Source organism: Phlebotomus papatasi, chromosome 3, assembly GCF_024763615.1.
Source record: "Phlebotomus papatasi isolate M1 chromosome 3, Ppap_2.1, whole genome shotgun sequence".
NCBI classification, from domain to species: domain Eukaryota; kingdom Metazoa; phylum Arthropoda; class Insecta; order Diptera; family Psychodidae; genus Phlebotomus; species Phlebotomus papatasi.
Window position 1 is genome coordinate 7,176,840 of NC_077224.1, and position 21,939 is coordinate 7,198,778.

The 21,939-nt window shown below is 34.9% G+C and overlaps 1 protein-coding gene across 10 annotated transcripts in view; it reads right to left on the bottom strand.

Moving 5' to 3' along the window:
- The window catches only part of LOC129806592 (homeotic protein spalt-major), a 171,015-nt gene that overhangs the window by 16,277 nt on the left and 132,799 nt on the right, over nucleotides 1–21,939 (bottom strand). For 8 of the 10 annotated variants that reach the window (XM_055855290.1, XM_055855289.1, XM_055855287.1 and 5 more), the window contains exons 2-5: nucleotides 18,732–19,584; nucleotides 12,632–14,913; nucleotides 8,290–8,316; nucleotides 3,113–3,249 (exon numbers count right to left, since the gene is read on the bottom strand). In XM_055855290.1, coding sequence (XP_055711265.1) covers nucleotides 3,113–3,249; nucleotides 8,290–8,316; nucleotides 12,632–14,913; nucleotides 18,732–19,584 — 3,299 coding nt within the window. The remainder of the gene's footprint in view (nucleotides 1–3,112; nucleotides 3,250–8,289; nucleotides 8,317–12,631; nucleotides 14,914–18,731; nucleotides 19,585–21,939) is intronic. The other 2 variants (XM_055855292.1, XM_055855288.1) reach the window with 1 other exon arrangement.

Genomic DNA, 21,939 nt, shown 5'->3' on the forward strand with positions numbered 1-21,939 from the left:
ATCGGTTATGAACCGGTTCATTACCGATTCAAAACCGATTGGAACCAGTTCAGTTTTATAGGAAATTCCAAGACCTTTCCAAAGAGGCCAAATCTGAGCCCATTCGCTTCATAAATGCGCTCTCTAGTGTCTTTTTAACCTTTGACCTTGAAAAACCGTTATTAGGAATGATTCAACGGTATTTTCGCCTAAGGACAAAATGTCCGCCTGTGTAATCTCAAAAACATATCCAAAAATGAAAAAACTTGCACGTCGCGTTTTAAAGCAAACCAAAAACAACATGGTTTTTTTTAATGGAAGTGGAAGCACAAAACAAGAATTTAAAAAAAGCAAATGAAGTAAAAAAAAATATAGTTAATATCGTAAAATAAAATTATGAATTCGAATTAAAAAAGGTCAAAAAAGAATTAAATGATAAAACAAACATAAACGCGAGGCCGCAGCCCACAAATGTATCACGTATAATTGTTAAAGGCGACTGAAAGCCGATACAAAGGAATCCTTATACCCTGAAGAAGATATGATTGGCATAAGCCCTAGTAATTTGGACATAAAAATTTGTGTTTACAACTGCCCCAATTAAGTCAATGCCTGTGAATATACTATGGTCCATAGTATAGAATAGGTTTTTGGCTCTTTGGAATAATGCCGCAAAGACACGACAAGGAAAAGTGCCCCAAATATCCCCGGTCTCCTCTACATATTAAATGCTTAAATACGATCGTGCCATGTGTAAAGTAAGTGCACTAAAATCGTGAAAATTAATACAAAACCTGAATTAAGATTCCTAATAATCTCAACTTATTATTTAGACTATAATAGCCCGAATGTCCAAATTTGTTTATCCGGACTACCGAATTATCCGGAATTACGAATTTTACTCCATATGGTCATAGTCCTGCAATTCGAATAATTTAAGCAAAATGGTATGAAAACGGAAATATCTCTTGATTAAGGATTGCATTAAGAATAGGTTTTCTTCCAAGTTTTTCTATTCTTCTAGCTTGATAGAAAAATAATTCTTCTTCTACGTTTTCAAAGAAAATTTTCCTAAATTGTAAAATTTATAAAAGTTGAAAATGCCTCAGATATCAAATAGTAAACCCCCTTCAGGAAAAATTTCTGAAAAACTAACTTTTTATAAGGACCTATTTTGCTTATGGCTTTAGATATATTTTGAAATGACTTTCATAAAAAAATAATTAATATTTCTTTTATTTTTGAATCCTATAACCTAATTTTATTCAGAAAAATCAATACAATTTCAAAGGTGATTGGATTATATTTTTAGTGAAATTGCACTACTTAAGAAATTTGTTTTATGCCTCACCGCAAGATACACGATTAAAGATGCTGATCGTAAAAGTAGCATTAACTGTTCTTTTCTTCGTAAAATAAACCTATTAACGCTGTTAACTATTCTTTAATAAAATTTTAATTTTTAGAATTGATTTTGGTTTAGTAGAAGAAAGCATTGAATGAGTGATTTTTTGTACCTTTCAGGAAATGTAAGGTACAAGATCACATAATTGTATATTGTCTTGAGTCAGATTCATTATGAATCGAAAGAAAAAGTCGAGTGGTATGTACGAAACTCTTGTCATCCAAATTTAAAGCCTTTGCACCGAATTTAGAAAATCGGACATTTTTGGGATATGTTACAAAGCGGTAATTTGAATTTATTTCTAAATTCGAAGAAGAAGTACTTTTGAGAGGAAAGCTTGTAATTTTTCGAGGTCTTCTTTTTTCTTTATTCTGATCTGAAACAGTGAGGAAATCTTAAAATTCCAAATTGGAATAGATTTTGCCACATGACCGTTTTTACATATTTACAAATAAATATTTAAATTTAAATTTTAATACATATCATGAAGTTTAATTTTTCGATGATCGCTTGAAGTTAGAAGCTTTGAATTTCTTTGAAGGCATAGTTCAAAAATCAAAATCAGGAAAGACCCCTATCCGCTACTGAAGGAGGAACAGTTTTCAAGAAGATACAATGTCTATTTTATTCGGGAAAGTTAGCATCTAGACAACATTCTTATTATGCATACTTATTAAGAGTCCATGTTTTTGTACTTTTCTACAATAAATAATAAGGTTTTGTAACGAGTACGCTCCCAGCGTTATACGGGGCTTTAGACCCAAGGCTTAGCCATATGGCTTAACTCGCTTAACTATTATAATTTCTTATCACTGAAGATTATTTTGGAAAATTTAACTTAGGATTGGGTTATTAAGGACAAATGACCTGTTAGATTCTTAAAGAGCAATAAAATTGATCGCCATTTAGGATTCTCAGACATAAGGGAACTAGGCTAAACCTCTAGTCTGACGACCGCTTTAGTATTACGAATTCCAAACGTTCTAAAAAGCTATTGCGTTTAACAATGCTTTTCATTTGGCAACATTTTATGAAGAAACAATAAATGCTCAACCATCAGGCTGGGGTATAATCTTGATGGCAAAATTAAAAAGGTATTGTAAAAAAAGCCGGAAACTGTCATAAAAATTCGCGACACTAACAACTTTCGAAGTCTTTTTTTTTTATTAATTCTCTCAGTTGCGTGTTTTCTGAAAATCTCTGCACAATCTTTAATTGTTAAGTGAAAAGTTGTTGTTTATAATTCAATAATAAATCTACCACCATAAAAATATGATTTGCACTTGAAAATTTCCTTTTTTACGGACATAAGAAAATAAAATGCACGCAAGGGTGAAAATATGAGCTATATAGGGGAATGTAGGCATGGTTCGCACAGAGTGAACCTTCAAACGATGTGAATTTTCTCTTTGTTTGCAAAGGGCTGACCTACCATTTATCATCTCGTTTAATGAGCTTAATAATTATCTATCTTATGGCTAAGAAATGACGAACTAGGTCTTTACAAATAAAGAGAAAATTTGCGTTGTTTGAAGGTTCACTCTGTTCGAACCATGCCAACATTCCCCTATACAGAAGTAAATTACAAGAGAAAAATAAATATGCGAGCAGATTATTATATATGGAATTAATTTGAAAATCACAAAAAAAATGTAGCACGTTAGGGAAAATTCTTAAGTGTTTTAAAATAAGTTTTTTTTTACTGATAGAAGGGGTTTGTGGACTTACCTTTGTGGAAAAACCACGATCACAAATTGTACATTTAAAGGGTCGCTCTTTAGTGTGGCTGCGGTAATGAATCTCGAGTGCAGAGTTGCACGCGAATGTCTTAAAGCAAATATTGCACGTTGTATTGCCACGAACACCTGAAAGGAAAAACCACAGAACAAGGCATTATTGACAATGAGCAAATAACTTATGGGGCTGCGAGAGGTGTTAAAGGGCTCCGTGGGTGCCCCCCGTGCGAGAGGTAAATTCTTTGGAGGTGCAGAGCATATCAAGAAGAAGGTGGTTTTAAAAAAAATAGCAGGTGAAATAGACACGATTGATTGCTCCCCAATTTGTTCTAAGTGTGTATGTGCCTTGAAAGTGCGAGATTGGCACGTGGCCAAGAATAGGGAAAACATCGGAGGAGTGTCACAGAGTCGCGAGGAAGAGTCTCACCACGCAATTCTTCGGGAGAGTCTGGGTGAGGAAGTCAAGTCGTCTGGCACCTGTTTTTTCTTTTATTATTTTTATTTTTTTTTATTTTTTTTTGGAGAATCTCGCTGCGCGGCCGGGTAAAATTTCAGCGGCCGCGGCCCCGAAGCAAAATCAACGATGAACACAAAGTGGTTGTTTATCTGGTCGAAGTTCTCTCTCTCACTCTCTATCTGTTCTCACGCGGAAATTAAAATGTCTTTAACAGCGTCTTCTCGCACTTACGACTCCCATTTAATTGCGAATAATTACCCGATTAGCTGTTGCCTAATGAAGCACTTCAAGTTGAAATATGGCGTCGCCAGAGTCATCAAGTTGCGCGCGCGTTTAGCGTTATTGGCAAATCATAGGACAATTTAGCCAATAATCCAGCCATGAGTGCTCAATTTAGTGTGACAACAGATAAAATTTAAATATATTAGGTGCCAGATGGAAGAATTTTGGTTCTTTTTCAATCTTTGGGGTGATAAGTACTAAATCTTACTTAACCTTTAAGCGGGCAGCAAAATTACAATGTAAACTGAAATGGACTGTATCTAAGATTTGACTTGCACCGATTTTATCACACGACTAGCCACTAGAGTAAATGTCCTAATTCAAAACCATTTCCAGATGCTTTAACTTTGACAGAAGATTCAACACATTAAGTTCATATTTTTTCTGAAGAGAATTACATAAATTTGCTCCTTGACTCTTCTAGAATATTACTGTTTAGTGAAAATTCTTCAGATATAATTTGAAAACTTCTTAAATACAAGAAAAATACGCGAGCGTAAAATGCTTCTATTGGAAACATATTAATCCAAATGGAGACAAGGGAAACGTCCTAATTGGAGACAAACAATAAGTGAAACCGCGACGAAAGGCTTCCAAAACCTTGTTTAAGAGCACCTGATTGCAGGATTTTTTACTTTTTCCTGGTCTTTTTCCTTTCCCATCTAAAATAATAAAAAAATCTCTCCAAAAAATCATATTTCCGGGATTTCCTATTGAAACATTTGCAGACACTTCAGAAAAATCCTTTTTGTTCACGAAATAGGTAATTATTTCATTTGAAAACTTCAAGTACGGTAAACAATAAAGACAAGCACTTAATTTAACTAAAGTTATCCTGAAATATGACATAAATGTTAAACAAAACGAATAAACAACAGTCACCATATTGTGTTTTTCACTGGAAAACATGGTTGATCGATGAAAAATTCAATGGTGAAAAGGTACACTTTTAATTTTTCTGAGAAATTAACAAATTAAAATTTGAGAATATGAATGGAACAAAATTAACTAAATAATGAAACTGTGGTATAGAAAATATATAAATATAGTAATTTAGTACTGTATTTATCATGAAAAGAGTGACGTTTCCATTTGGAATAGAGAAAAATTTCCATTTGGGGTAGGTTTTGAATTAGCTTAATTTACCCTACTATCATTCCGGAACGCTTTTTTTGATTGATTTTTACGAAAAAACTGAAATATTGGTTTTTGGAAAGGGCATTATTATATTGAGAACGAATGGGTAAAACCAGTAAAACCTGATCCGATCTCTAACTGGTTTTGAATAAACTATCGGACAAAATTTGATTCAAGGGGTTTTTTAGAACAATCTGTCCGTCCGGTGAGCATCGGAATCTGCAGAAGAAATCCTATGAATCGAACACACAATTTCACCAGAGCTTTGGACACTTATCGTGTCTTCCTAAGGCGTTCTTAGTTGGTCTTTTCCTTAGGATTTTTGTCAATAATTCCTCTACTTTCTTATACATCAGTTTTTTGAATTTGGTTAGGAGCGCACTAACAATTACCTTTTTTTATGCACAGTACACACAATACTTAATTATCAGTCAGTAAAAAGTTAATGCATAAGAAAGTAGAGGAAGTTGTGATAAAAATCCTAAAGAAAATACGATGATAAGTGTCGAAAGCTCTGGTGATATTGTGTGTTTGATTTATAGGATTTGATCAACAGATTCCGACGCTCACCGGAAGGATAGATTGTACTAAAAACCTAGCTATTTTTAAATAAAATTGAGCCTTATCGTGATATAATTTAGCTGCACAAACAGATTGAGAAGCTAAATTACACTATGATATGGCTCAATTCCACTTAAATATAGGAGAAAAATTCCAATTTCAAGAGTGCCCCACTTTCAAAGCTGCCCCACTTCCCCATAGGTCTGTTCAGGATATTATAGAAAAATCTGTACGTTTGGGAAATCAAAAAGATGTTTTCATCAACTACTCAAGGGAAAATTTTGGAAATATTTAGGTTTTTCCAGTATTAGAAGTATTCCCTTGATTTTCTTGACCCTTGAGGATAACTTTTCTCTGCATATTCGTGACATGGATTTGCAATTATCGTAATTTCCCCATCACCTAGATAAGTAATTCTTATAACAATATGGAATGGAAATACACAGACCAGTCATACGTTTGTTGAGAAATGTTGTCACGCTGTTTGATCTTTTGTCTGTTCGTCTGATTTGTATAGCAGTAACTGGATTTAGAAACCGAACGGTTAGAGATAGCGAATTGGGATCCTCGAGGAACACTGCGATTTTTTAATCAGATATTCGAATTCAGAGGACAAGACTAATCGGAATTTATAGGCATTATAGGGATGCTTGCCCACTGAAGAAATGGGCGAGATAATTTAAATAGTTTAGAAATAAAAGTTTCCCTTACATTTGCATTACTTTCTGACTAATTCGTCTCTCGGCTTAAGCTGAGAAACGGCTTAGTTAGTAGAAAACTGATGAGAACGTAGACTAATCATTATTTTGAATACAATTACGTTAAGCCGTCTCTTAGCTTAAGTCGTAAATGTGTCTAGGGCATTGGGGTTCAAGAACTTTTTGGTTTTCGCGAATTATTTTTAGGATTTCTCATATTTCACAACAAATTTTTTGGATTTCTTGGGATTTCACGAAACTTTTTTTTGGGTATTTTCAGATTTTACATGAGAATTTTTTAGTTCCTCAGGTCTTGCGTAGCATTTTTTGAGTTTTACCGATTTTCTAAAATATTTCTTATGATAATGTCGGAATTCGTAAAACCTTTATGTTTGAATATTTATGGATTTAGTAAAAAAAATGGTTTTCTAGGATTTCGCGAAACTATATTGTGTTTTCTTCTTGGGTTTCGAGTCGTTCAAAACAATTTTTAGGTCTTTCTGGTTTCGCGTAACATTTCACGAGAGACCGATAAGAATTTAATTACAACAGCAACCCTTTGGATTTTTTCAAAATCGAATGGACCGATAGGCTATTAAGACTTAAGATTCTTAAGTCAATATAATCAAGAAAAATTCCATTTGTGAGAAAAAAAAAACAGTAAAATTAAGTCAAAGTAGGTCAAAAGACTAACTAAAGTAATTTCTAAGCACAACCATTTTTGAAAAAAATTACACTAGAATTAAACGTTGCATAATTCATAAAATAATCAAAATCGGTCATCGTCTTTAAGTCAAAGTTACCATTTACGTTATAAAATGATATTTAGGTACCGTAAGAGCCCAAATAGACTCAGGCTGATCCTCGAGAATATTTAGTCCATCAAAATTGGCAATACTTAGGACTTAGAACCAATTAGAGGTCCTTTGTAGAAATTTCTTTCACCTAATCCATTAGTGCCAAAATTTACAGACTAAATATCTCGAGGAGCAGCCTGAGTCAATTTGGGTCCTAAATGCGGTAACATTGTCTTTTGCGGCTGACTTTGACCCTCTTCTGTTTGTAAGCTTCAGATCAGATATGGTAGATCGGATCGGTAAAGACCATCCTGGAGTTCTAGAAGTAACGGCGTTATCACACTTGCACATTAAAATTTTAATGTGATTCACATTAATAGTCGCTTGTGAGCGTCCAAATATGTTATTTGTGTCTTTGAGTCAATTAATATTTGGGATTTTTCTATTTATTGATAAAGAAGTGGACTTGGTCTGCAAAAATAAGTTTAAATTTACCTAAAGCATAAACATTTTTCACATTAAAAAATTAATGAGAAAATCGCATTAATTTTTCGCATTAATGCCATAAATCAATTTATATCAAATTTTGCGGGCCAAGTCTACCTTTTTATCAACAAATAAATCAAATTTTGAATATAAAATGATTCAAACACACAAATTACACATTTGGACTCTCACCAGCGACAATTAATGTGAATCATAATAAAATTTTAATGTGCAAGTGTGATAACACAGTAAGGAAAAGTTTACAAACAGGAAAGTGTTAAAGTCACCCTCAAGGGACAAAGTCACTCGCATTTATACGGGCTTCAGACCTAAAGACCTTGACAGACCCTGGGATTAGCCGAGAGACGGCTTAGCGTAATTATATTAGAAATAATGTTCAAACTACATTTCCATTATTTTCCACTAAGTCGTCTCTCGGCTTAAGTCGTAAGTGTGTTTAGGGCATAAGGCTTAGCCATGTGGATTAACTACTCTAATTGGATTGGAGTTTTGAAGATAAATGACCTATTAGGCTCACAAAAAGCAATAAAAATACTTGCTATTTGTGATTTTGAGACCTTTGGGACCTGGGCTAATCCTCTAAGTCTAAAGACTGCTTTACGGTATACAAAATTTGCAAGAATAATAATTGTGGTGTTTTTTTATCAAAAAAAAATTGTCTTCTAAAGTCTACTAGATCCAACCTGCCCGATTAAAGGTTAAGAGTAATTTGTTTACAATATGATCTTACCAAATCTTGAGTACCCGAAGAGATCATCTGAAAGGTGTAAGAAAAATTTATCAACAAAAAAATATCATCTCTATCGCCCACATTGGCAATTTTAATATTCTTCTTATGTTCTTAATAGGGGTTTGTTCTATCCGCAAAAAAATTTTTAAAGAGAAGGATGAGAAGGAGTGTGCGAAGATATTTTAACACTCTTTTTGGTATGGTAACAGACGAAAGATGCAATTTGAAGGAGAGATCTCATGAGAAGTGGCTCTGTGAAGTGAATCGACATTCCGCAGATGATCTCAGAACGATTATTGCTTTTTGGTGTATTGTTTTTGGTGAGTGCATAGTTATCGAAAAAACACGGTGATCGCGCAATTAAGTGTAATTTAGTGCATCTATTTGCGATAAAATAGATAATTGAGTGAAACGGAGACGCGATTTAGATTAAAATAATCGTCACACAGCTGCATGATTTGCATTCCAATTCTCACATTTGATTTTAACTCCTTTTTTTTCCTTGCCCATTTTACTTGTGTTATTTTATTTTTTTTTTGATGCATTTTGCAAAGGATGAAAGTGATGAAATATTTAAAGATTCTCACATACAGACTACAAAAGTTATGTGCGTAGTCTATAATTGTCGTGGCCTTTTGAACTAAAGAAGCTTGGTGCAATTTTTAGGCTCAGTGAGAGAGAGGAAGAGGGACAAAGAGAAGAGAAAGTAAATGAGGAAAAGTCTTTTCTCCAAAGGATGAAGATTTGGGCGACAGTCAAGGGCGCAAATGGAAATCTTTTACTGATACAAAATGCATCTCTGTCTCGTTAATAGCCAAAACGACACAATTTCTGTCAAGATGCGAATGTTTGCAAATACTTTATCGCCTGGTATGAGGCTAATTTTAGCGCCACGTCAATTACATTTTCAGCATTGCAACTCTTTTCTTCGGGAATATCAAACGACAAATTTAAGCGGGAACGCATCACTCATAGGACAATGCTAATATTGTTCATTGGCTAATTAAAGAGAGAGATCGGGCGTTTAATGTTATGAAAGTATCTTAAGAGTACAAATTGCTATTAAAAGTGCTCTTATTGAGCCTATTACTCATTCCCAAGAATTGTATCATGTTGTAAAGATTTTTAAAATTACATTCAATTATCATGCCTTGCAGAGAGGTCTTTTTTCCCCTTGGGAGGTTTATAAAATTTTTTAATCGATCGTTACAGTTAAAATTTCCATCACAGCATTTTTTTTTGAAATCCCTTCCCATGTGCTATAATTTTTTTCCACAAAATTCTCAGTAAAAATTTTAAAGAATTCGACAAACTCTGTCGAATGATCTTAAGTAATTGGTTCCTGAATACTTTTGTCTGTTGAGGAAAAATGTCAAAAATTTTACAATGATTGTTATGACAATAGCATTTAAAATTGCATTACTTGTACGTTCAACAGAATATTCTCAAAATACCGTGATGCAAAATACGGAAAGTTTATTTGCAAGGGGCATTTAACTAAAGGCGTCTACACATTGGGAGCAATTTTCGCCAAAAATTGCGTTTTTGACAGAAATTTGACGTTTCCCCCTACAACGCTACAGGGAATTTCCTTCAAAAAAGCAATTTTTGACAAAAATTTCTCCCAATGTGTAGAGGCCATAAAGGCCTTTACACGTTAGGAGCAATTTCTGTCAAAAATGATTTTTGAAAAACATTTTTGAATGCTGAAATGTCAAAATTCTGTCAAAAATGTATTTTATTGATGAAAATTTCTTCCAATGTGTAGACGTAGGCATCTTATGGCCTCTACTCTATGAGAAATTTCTTTAAAAATGTCTTTTTAAAGAAAATTTCCCCAATGTAGGCAGAAACGTCAAATTTTTTTTTAAAAAAGCAATTTTTGACGAAAATTGCTTCAAGTGTGTAGACACCATTAAGGACAAATTGTTTCATTGATCATTTTTATTATTTTTGTTTATTCTGAGATAAACATTAATTTTTTTATTTCTAAATCAACTTGCAAAAGGTGACTTATTATTTTAAATATATAAAAAATATTAAATTAAAGTCTGAAATTTCTTTAGAACCTCAAGTCGAAATATAAAAAATCTTTGTGAAGGTTCTGAAGACCAGATTTAAAATGAAAAATAAAATTATTTTGTAAAATCATTAAAATTAATCTGAAGTTTATTTGTTTGTTTTCATATTAGAGAATTTAATATAGATTTTTGAATTTGAGAAAAAAACTGATAAAAGAAAATGGGTTTTGAACAGCTTCCAGGTATGTGCAAGAAGAACCGTTTGAAACCGAATAAACGTCAAAATAAGTTTATCAAGGTAACGTTGTGATCATTGACGTACAATTTTCATTTGACGTTTCTTCGGTTTCAAATGGTTTCAATGGGTAAAATGGTCCAACGCCACGAATGAGACATACCATCGAATAAGTATAGCTAATTAGAGTATAAAACATTAAGAAATAGATTGAATTATTTTACAAAACTTCTTTTTTTTACAATAACCGTTTGTCTTACGTTGTTGGTGTCAAAAATAATTTATAAAGGAAGACTTAAGGATGATTTGCCTAGAACAAAGTGTATCCCTATATCTTCATACCGGTAGCAGCCAGAATCCAGAAAGCGAAAATCCCGAACGCAAAAAATCCCGAAAAGGCCAAAATCGATAAAGCCAAAATCTCGAAAGCCAAGATCCCGAATGTGCAAAATCCTGAAAGGGATGAAATTATATGGAAGAAAATGTTTAGAATAATTTCCCAAGACACAGAAGATTTCCTTTTGGCCCCAGCAAGTGCAGGTGCAATTGTGGGAGTAGCTATGACACTTTTAAGAATTCGGGAATTTGGCTTTCGAGATTTTGGCCCATTCGGGATTTTGACTTTCGGGATTTTGGTGTTCGGGATTCCGACCGGTACCCGGAGTAGTCAGAGGGAAAAACAAAAAAATATGTATTTAAATCTTAAGTCGCATATTAACTTTGATCCGGATTTCATTAAGATCGGTTAGACCGTTTACGAGAAATAAATTGTCAAAGCTATAAGTTTTTAGAAGAATATCGTTAATTTGCCAAAGACTGACAGCTCTTTTTGACTTGAGTCTCGGTAATTTTTAAATCATATACCAACACCTACAAAATGGGCCTAGACTCATATTTGGTGAAAGGTGCGATCAGCTTCCATACATTTTTGCCCATTGTCCTTTAATAAATTAAAGAAAAAACCTAATAAAGGCATAACTTCTAAATGTTTGATAAAAATTGTAATACGGAAAATTTGGCTTTTTCATAATTTTCAAAAAAAGAAACTATTTTATAAAGAGAACAGCTACTTTATTAAATTTAGTATTTCAAAAAATAAGGCTGTCAAAAATTCAAATTCAAGAAAATGACGCCGTAAAAGAAAGCCAAAAAATCTTGAAATAAAGTTAAACTATACTTATTTTTCCTATTTCTTAAAATCTAAGATTTAGTGATCGAATACAACTTTTATTGATATTTTCTTAAACCTAAACATAGTTAAAAAAAATAGTTTTAAAATTTAATTAGAAGTGATTACTATTAATCAGATAACATGTTGGAAATAAGAGGTTTCTAAACATCTAAACATTAGAATTCAAGATTTACAAAGCCTTTAAATAACTCTAAACCGAAATAATTTTTCTTTTTCTTCAAATATAAATATTATTATTTCGTAAAACACTTTATATTTGTAATTAGAAAATATAAAAATTTAAGAAAATAAATGATATTTTAATGTTCTAGCATATTATAAATATAAAGCATTAATTTCTTATTTTGAACACTAAACCTTCCAAGACCGGTCAAACTGACCGGTTTAAAAAATTTAAAAATTAACACATATTTAAACGGTAAAATGTTCCTATCAAACTTTATGAATTTCTTTAAATATGCAAATATAATATATTTTTCAGTGTTTAAATTTTAATTTTTTCCCCTTTTTCAAGAACAATTTGTTGAGTATTTTATCGATTTTATCTACCACGGTCTGTCATTTGACCGAGCGCTCTAGGAAAAACGACCAAAAACGATCGGTAGGTTTAGTATTACAATAAAAAAAAAATATTCATAAATTTTTATTTAAAAAATATTATATTTGCAATTGTATAACATATTAAATAAATGATTTATTTGCAATATTCGAAAACTCTCTAGGTATTCTGAAATTCTTAGTTAAATCCCCCTCTTCCTAAATAAAATACATTTCGAGAATATTCTGTTGCAGTAAAATTAAAAAAAAAACATTTTCCTAAAAAATCATTTGATAAGGACTTCAAAATTCAAATATGTTGGACATTAAATTAATTAAAGGCAAAGATTCACTTACCAGAAATGCCAAGTGGATTGAACGGTGACGCCGGCAGCACAGACTGGGCCAGAGAGTTCAGTGCGCTGTTCATCATTGGCGTTGAGGAGGCAATAGGACCATGGGGAAGGAGTGGGAAATTAGGAAACATTCCAAGAGGTGGACCACCATGCAATATTGGTGGACTACAGTGAGGAGCAACGCTGGATCGTGGCGTAAGATCCAGAGCACCCCCAGTTGAGCTCTCTGATGGAGCCGGAGATGGTTGAGCTGCTCCCGGACTCTGTGGCGGTGGACTCCGTTCACCATTGCTGGCAGCATGGCTTGAGATGGAGTGAGCACGTGGGAGGTCTTCTGTGGACCGAGCTGTGAGACCCGAGGCAGACAATTGAGATGCCATTGTGGTGATTGTGCGAACTTGATTTTCCAGAGCTGCCAGAGATGTCGGCAGAGAATTTCCAGATGTACTTCCCTGATCCCCGGAATTACTATTTTCCTCGTCAAAATCCTCATCATCCTCCATGAAATCATCATTGTCACCCTGTGAAGATCCAGAACCACCTACATGACCAGGAACACCTGCCCCAAGGGGAAATCCAAAGGGACCCATGCCAAATGGTCCAGGAGAGAGTGATGGGAAATCTCGGACTTCTGCTGCCTGAATTTGCTCAAGAGTGAGATCCGTGGGTTCTCCAGTGTGCATCCGGATGTGCTGCTGTAGCACTAGGGCATTAGAGTACTTCTTATGACATACCGGACACTGATGCAGTGTCCTCATTGGCGGCTTCATACGATGCACTCCCATGTGAGTCTTAAGATTGCCCTTGGTGGTAAAGGCTCGCCCACAGATGCGACACCGGAATGGTCGTTCGCCCGTGTGGGTGCGATAGTGCATCTGGAGGGCACTTTTGCAGGACAATACTCGATGGCACACGACACACTGATTGGGATCTGTGAGTTTGTGCTCGATATTGTCCACCAACTGCTGCAATTTGGACGTTTCCGATGTCTTTGTTACCTCAATGAGACTCTCCCAGGAGTTGTCATTGCTGCCGGGACGGGGCAGAAGGGAGGAATAGAGGACGGGATCCTTGGTGGGATCGGGACCACCAGTGGAACCGTGAAAAATGGACCCAGATGCTTGACTACTAGCACTGCTTGGCGGAGATCTGGGAGCGGCTTTGGCAGATAAGTTTTCAGGCTGATCCTGGTCACGACCATCACGCTGCTCACTGTATTTACTTTCCATGGAGCAATCATCGAAATTGGCCGGAGGGGAAAATCGATCGGTTTCTTGATCAAAACGCCCCCGAGGTGGAGAAACACTCTCCCTACCTCGGTCTCGTGGAGATCGATCCCGTGTATGATGAGCCTCCTGTGGAGGGGTCATTGTCTCTTCCCGCGGCTCCTGTTTGACTTTGGGCACAACAGCTCTAGTCGGAGATGGTGATTTTGAAGCCTGGGACGGTTTACTCAGATCAGCTGGCATATCTTGTTCAGGATGCTGAGGTGGTGCTAGACCAAACAGAGGATGAGGATGTCCGCCGACGGGTTTAAGGAGATCCAATGGAGGCCGGTACAGTGGTAGTCCGGGAAATCCAGCACCCGGTGGAAAAGGAACGGGTACCGACACAGGCAATTGCGGATGTGGCAGGGAGGTGTGTTGAGGTGGTGCATGTCCGGGAGACAGCTGTGCCAACAGTGGTGGATGGTATTTGTCCAGGTGTTCCGGAATGGGATTGGGATTCATCTGGACATGGGGAAATTTGCTAGTATGCCGCTGAAAGTGCACCTTGAGATTGCCTTTGGTTGTAAAACGACTGCCACAGACGTTGCACTTGAAGGGACGCTCACCTGTATGGGAGCGAATATGAATCTGGAGGGCAGAGTCGGAGCCAAAAACTTTACCACAGTATCGACAACGGTGCTTGAAGAAGGGCTCATTGCGATTACCCTTTGAGTCATATGGTGACATTTTATCTTTCCGGAATGCCAATTCATCGGCCAAATTTCCAGCTAGTAGCCCCTGGGAGGCCGAATCCAGCACCTCCTGGGCACGCTTCTGGAGCATTTCCAGGGAGTTGGGTTCATCCAGTGATGGCGGTGGATCGTGATTTGTAATTATGCTGGATGCAAGGGAGGAACTTATGTGACACATGGGGGCTTTCATGGGAGAGGGAATTCTCGGTGGCTGATGAGAGGCCAGTGATGGAATAAGGGGTTGGGTGGCGGGAAGGGGTTGTTCGTCTCTCTTGTCAACAAATGACGGAGACTTTTTCACCAATGGCTCTGGACTGGGATCCCTGTAAAAAGGGATAGATTCCTGTGTAATCACCATTGAATCACACACAATCAGGGACTAATAGAACATTTAAAAAGATCAGCCATACTCAGTGGCGTACCAAGAGATTTTGGCGCCCGGGCGAATACCTAAGTGAGCGCCCCTTGCCCCTTCAGCACATCATGAAATATCTACTGAAATTTAAATTTTACAACTTATCATTTACCTATGTATTGATCGTCTATGGACAGAATATCTTCACAGGACATATTTTTGAACCATTCCTGATGCCGAAAATGGACAGCTATGTTTTCAATGACTCGGTTTTTCAAGTGAAAAAACTCTTTTTTTTTTTCAAGTTTATCTCGAAATCTATCTGACCGATTTCGTATGTTTTAGGCTTATGTTGTAGAGCTATTTCGGCTAAATATTTCAGAATGTTTAAAAAAAAATCTTTAACCCTTTAACGACGAGACACTTTTTACGGACCGAAAATCAACAAAAAAAAATTAAACTGAGAAACATAATCAATGATAAGTCTTACATCTAACCTTGGAAAGTCCTACAGAGTCTGATTCTGTGTATTTTGTGCATCTATGAACGATAAGAACAAAAATAGCCCAAAAATTTAAGTAATTTTTCTGGCAATAAGGTCATTTGCCTAAAGCGAGACAGTTTGGAAAGTTGGACAAAGCAGTGTGGAATGTGAGACGCCTCTCTAAAAACTTGATAATAAATCAATTAAATATTTTAGTTTTCGATAAAAAGATTATTAAACCTAATTTTATGATTATTTTAGAAGTTAAAAATGCAAAAATCGTTATTAAACAATCAAAGGGTAACTTGCAAGAAGAATTTAAAAAATGTATTGCATGCGTGATACTCATAACCTTGACACGGTAGTTGTCATTTTCTCTGTTTCTTATGGAAGTTGCTAGGAAAATCGTCAGTTAAATCAGCATTTGTCGTAACTTCCTTTTGACAACTTTTCAGGAGACGAAATATTCAGTTCAGCATTATTTTTCTTAAAACTGAGCCCCGATTGTGATACTTTTGAGTCAAAATCATAAAAGTGGCACTAATAAACTGTAAGTTTACTTGAGAAAATCTCTATAAAATTATTTAAAAGCTGAGATATTGAGAATTGTAATATTGTGAAATTATTGTTAGAAGAAACACAATAATATTTTATCGTAACTTGCATCGTTTATAAAGCCGTAACTTCTAATGAATGGAGATCTTGGAAGTTACGATAATTTTCAAAAACACATTATATCAATTTTAATTACTTTACAATTATGAGTGCCTTTATTTCACTAAATTAGTCAATTAAACGGTGGTCCTTGTCCTTAAAAGCTTTTATTTCATAAATTTTATTTAATAAATTTTGTGAGCCGCATCGCTTGTTTTGTTTTGAATTAATGACAGATGGGCAAGGATTTTTTCTCACTTTTTTCTCACAAATATCGAATTAAAATGATTTAATGTTGCATTATTCGCACTGTCTTTGGATATATGGAAGAGTTTGTGAACGTTTTAATGAGAAATATTAAATTTTTGCTACAAATTACAAGCCACGCAAAGCGAGCTAAAAAAGTTACGGCAAATGCTGATCAGAGCAAATTTTGTATGAAAATTTGTTGTAACTTCCCCAAAAATGGAAGTTACGACAAATTCTGATAAATTTTTATTAATTAAGGGCGCTTACGATAATTTCTGTTTAAAATAATTTTTAATGGGCTTATAAATGTTTCTTTTTCTCAAGTGAGTTTAATAAACAAAATTACCCCGATTCTAAATATGTATATATATCCCAAAATCGCAAAAATGAAGTTACGACAAATGCTGATTTAATTGACGAAATATCAAAGTGTTTTGTTTGATTTTTTGGAATAATTTGTGAAATATTATTAAGTCCGTAGTGAAAATTGAAGGACATACATCCATTTAAAAGGTGAATAAAATATATTTGTGATATATTGAAGTTAAAAAGGATAGAAAAGTGATTTAATTTCGCGTTGCTTTCAAAACAAGTTTTTTAAAATCTTGGACAAGTTGATTTTGTGAATGAATTTGGTGGTTTTGTGCAGTGAAATCATGTTCACAAGGACGACAAAGATCCGTAAGTATCCGGAGAAATAGTTGCAACAGCAGTTAGCAGCTGATAAGGAGAAAATCTCCTGGAAAAGGCAGAACTCCCAAAGTAAGTGGAAAACGACCTGGTAGGATGAGGTATCCAAATCTGCTAAGTAAGAAGTTGCATCCGCTTTAAAGCTATAACTGCTGGACAGCGCGAGGCGTTTGTGAAATTTACAGAACCTCTTTTTGGTTGGACGCCCAGGAAGTTCTTAGTAATTAGCGTTCCTCAACTGTTACCCGGACATAAAGGTGGGATTAGCATAATCACCCAATGTGCAAGTATACGCAGAAAACCCTCAGCATTTGATTTTATACATATTTCGTATAATATTTTGTCATTAATATCACTATGTCCAACTTTCCAAAAGTTTTTGTCCAACTTTCCAAAATTTTGTACATCTTTTCAAAATGTGTTGTTTTCTAATTTGATTGAATATTTTAATTAATTGATTGAAAATTCTGATAAAAACTGTTAAGATTCTGTTAGAATATTTCACAAGGAAACTCATGATATAAATTAAATGAAAATAATAAATATTTATTCGGTTTAAAAATGCATTTGAAATTGAACTTTTTCTTAAGTGTCTCCCTTTCCACAATCCACCCTAAACCAATTTAAAAAAAAAGAATCCATAACGGTACCATCAGAGACGCTAGTCTATAAGGGAGGTATTACGTCTCGAATATTTTGGGTTGGCTTTTTCAGAGCTTTTATTGTTAATAGGCGGGAAATTGAGAGCTAAACTTAGTCGAAATGTTAGTGTAAATATTATGTTAAGTATACTATGCACTAGAGGAATTCTTCATGGAACTTTGGAACAACCACGGATTTTCGCGAAATTATTCTCGGACTGTATTTTTTGTTCATAGAATTTTCCTTATTCCCAAGGGGAATTACACACAACGTAAAACCGTTTTCAGACTAGAGGTTTAGCCTAGTTTTCGAAGGTTTCAAAATCCTAAATAACAACCAATTTAATTTGTACCTTTGATTCAAATATACTACTTTCCCTTAAAAGTATATTTCTAAGTCAAAATTTTCCGAAAACTTTCGATTAATAAGAAATTTGAGAAGTTACGCCTTGTGGCTAAGCCTCAGGTCTGAAGTCCGTCAACAAAAAGGGTGCTCCAAACGGATGTAAAATTATAGGCCTCCATCTTTTATGGTTTCCGACAAAATTGACTATAAAATTCATTGTATAACACTGTGCAACAAAGTTTTCTCGTGTTCTTTCAAAGGAGTGGTATTTTCGGGGTTTTTGGTTTTTCTTGAGAATATCTTTCAGAGAAACTTATGGTCCATCTAGCAGAGTTTCTGAATTAGCTTAAGATGAAAATCTTTTATAAATAGATCGCCTACATATTTTAACGCCTTAAGTTTTAAGCATCTAATCTAAGTTTTTGGCGCCCTTATTTTTTTGGGCGCTCTAAATTTAAATGTCCTAAACCCCTAAATTTTTGCGTCATGTTTTTTTCTTTCTGATTTCTTCGCGCCTAGAGGTTCTAATTTTCCAAGTGTTTATTTTTAAAGCGTCTTCATTTATAACGCTTTAATCTTTTAGGTCCTTATTTTTTTTGGTTGCCATACTGCGCCCGGGGCGATCGCCCCCTTCGCCCCCGCCACGGTACGCCTATGGCCATACTGAAATTATCGGCTGATATCTTGACCTAAAAAAATTAATCATGAAAGAACATCCTCACCTGCTAATGATGACTTCTGGCTCCAATTTTGATAGATCCTCATCATCGTGCTTATCACTCATATCGTCAGCATCAATTGGATCTTCAGATCCCTCCAGGTCATCCTTAACTTCCATTTGTTCCTCCTCATTTTCATCCATTCCTCTTGCCTCTTTACCGATACTCCCGGCCGATTTGGGCACATTCATGGACAATTGCGATTGCAACTGTTGAATCAGTTGCAATTGAAAAACATGCTGATGTTGCAGGGTAAAGAGCGTGGAATGCAACACTGCAAGTTCTTTGAGGGCGGCTTCATTGTCGCCATTGTTGGCAAGGGCCGTGGCGGCAAACTGAGCTACGGCCACTTTTGTATTCTGAAGCGCTTCTAGGGTAACATGGCTGGGAGGAAAAGGACCTCCCGGAACAGGACAAGGTATATCTGATCCTTCAGCTATTTCCTGTCTTTCCATGTTCTCTTCCTCTTCCTCCTCGGGAGCCTCCTCTTCGGCCTCTTCATCACCCTCGCTACTGTTATTATTGGCAGCATCCTGACTATGGCGCAGTGCTTTTTCCACACCGCCTGAGTCAATGGGTTCAGGGACCTCAGGAGACTCCTCTTCAGCCCCCAATGGCTCCGTTTTGGCTATTTCTACCGGACTACAGTCCGGGGAACTACTGTGACCCGCCACTTCTGGTGAGGCGGGTGGTTCAGCTTTTACGGGAATGGTGGTAGGTGATATGCTGCATGTGTCCCGATGATCCAGTAAGTCTTGATCGTCGGCAAAGGTCTCGCGACATCGCTCGCACGTTAACCGAGGATTTGAATCAGACAACACGGTGTCGTCTTCGGAGCAGGAGCCTGCACTATCACCTGAAATAAATCAAAATAACCTCCATGAAGTCCTTGAAGCAAACATTTGCGAACAAATAAATTCAATTGAAAATGTATCCAAAAGTCAGGGGCCTCTCAACATTTCATTTTTCCATACGTTTTTGCATAGAAGCACTGAAGACTATTGGTAAGTTTTTTCCTAAAGAGAATTGACTTATAAGTCTGATATATTTCGAAATCGTGCACTAAAAGCTATCTAAAAATATGTATTTCATAATGCTCGCCGAAATAATACAAGAACTACGAGCAAATTTGTTTAAGTCGCGGTGCAATATCTGCAAAATTTTTACAAGGAAAAGTGAAAAATATATTCATTTTTTATTAGGCTTGATGGGCCCCTGGCGAAAGTACTCTCCTTTCGAACGTTCATGCCTTCGAATACACTCAGTCCCAGGATTATGCACATTTTCGGGACCGAAAAATAACTTGCGAAATGGCTTTATGCATCGAGAAAATTTGCATAACCCCAGGCGATTTCAAAACAAAAATATTCAATTTTTTTTTAAAGAAATTCATCAACAAACAGTATTCTTTGGCCAGAGTTCTTCAATAAATTGTTGGAATATTCAAAATTATTACTCAAAAACCGTATTTCAAGAACGGTACTTTAAAAACGATTTCACAAATTGACTCGCAATAGTAGGCAAACTTCCATAATTGTATGTGCATAATCTCGTCAAGAGCATAATCCCGAAGTGCATAATGCCAGGACTGAAGTGTAATGTGAATTTCTTTAATCTTTTCTAAGAGACTTACACATAATTATCAATAATAGATGATAAGCTAACTAATATTAGATAGAAATGTGTAAGTCACTTAAGAAAAATAAAAAAAAATCATATTATTCGATGGCATGAACATTCGAAGGGTACTTTCCCCTATTTATGGTTATGCGTAATTATTTGAGGTTATGTATAGTGATTCCAAATAACCGGGTTTTTTGGATAGACGGTTAACAGGTTTTGGATGGCTCTGAAACCGATTAACCGGTTTAAAACCGGTTTCAAATTTAGGCTTAGGTTATGAAATTTTGAACATTTTTTCAGAAATAAAACCTTTATGTAATATTTAACATACAAATATATTCTTCTTCTCAGTTAAATGAGAACTTATTTATTGCTTTATTTCGTTTTTAAAATAATATTTTAAAATAGTTCAGAAAATTTCAGAGTGCAGAAACATTACCGGGAGGTTTTGCCATAATATTATACCGTAGAGAAGCTAAAGCAATGTAGATTGCCGTAAAAATAACTATTATTGGTTATAAAAGTTGTCATTTTTGATAATCTTTAATAATCTCTAAATCTTTAAATAATTTCACAGAAAATATTCCATAGGCATTTAAAAAAAATAAAATAAAAGGAAACCTCTGGGGATTTGTACTCCACCGGTTGAAAAATTATTAAATACCACTTTTTAACAAAAAAATTACAAGAATCTTCCGTAACAATTTTTTATGAATTTAGGTATAAAAAGATATGTAGTTAAAATATAGCAAGATTTTATAAAAATCTCTATGAAGACAGGAAGAGGTAAGCATCATGTTACTTTTACACATAAAACAATATTTTACAGATTGTACTAAATCGTTTACAAATATTTTCTCAGTATGCAATTAATTTTTTATCTTGTAAATATTTAACTAAGGTTATATTTTCAAGCGAAAAAGTCCTGAATTAATTTCCGATAACCTTTAAGCAAATAATTCTTTTCAAGAGTGGAAGAAACGTACAAGAAACCCATTACAACTATCTTTCATAAATATTAACATTACTACCATACTACATATTACACTTAAAATCATATTGCAGTCCAGGTTCTCTTTTAAAGTCAAGGAAATATTTTGTAAAGTATCTTGAATTTTAATAAATAAACTTAATCTTTAGAATTTAGAGAAATTTTAAAAGTTCTGTAAAAGGACGGTTTTAAACCGGTTTCATCCTTAAAAACCGGTATAAAAACCGTCTCCATAACAGGACGGTTAACCGGTTTTTCGAAACCGCTTAATCGTTGCTGGTATCACTAGTTATGTATGACCTAGCCTTGGAAACCAAAAATATAAAACAGAATTCCAAATTAGATTTATCTAGTATTTTTTGATAATTTAAAAAACTATTTGACCTTGAAAAACAAAAGCTAAGAGCTATTACTTTATTTTCTTATTTTCCAAAGCAATTATTTTATAATTAGAGGTTATGTATGCCCTAACCTCAAAAGAGAAAATCATTAAAGAAATTTTCCTATTTTGTTTTAACATAATATTCTACCAAAAATTTCTGAGATCTAATTTTTTGCAGAATTTAATAAAAGAATTTAGAAACAATAAGTTCATAA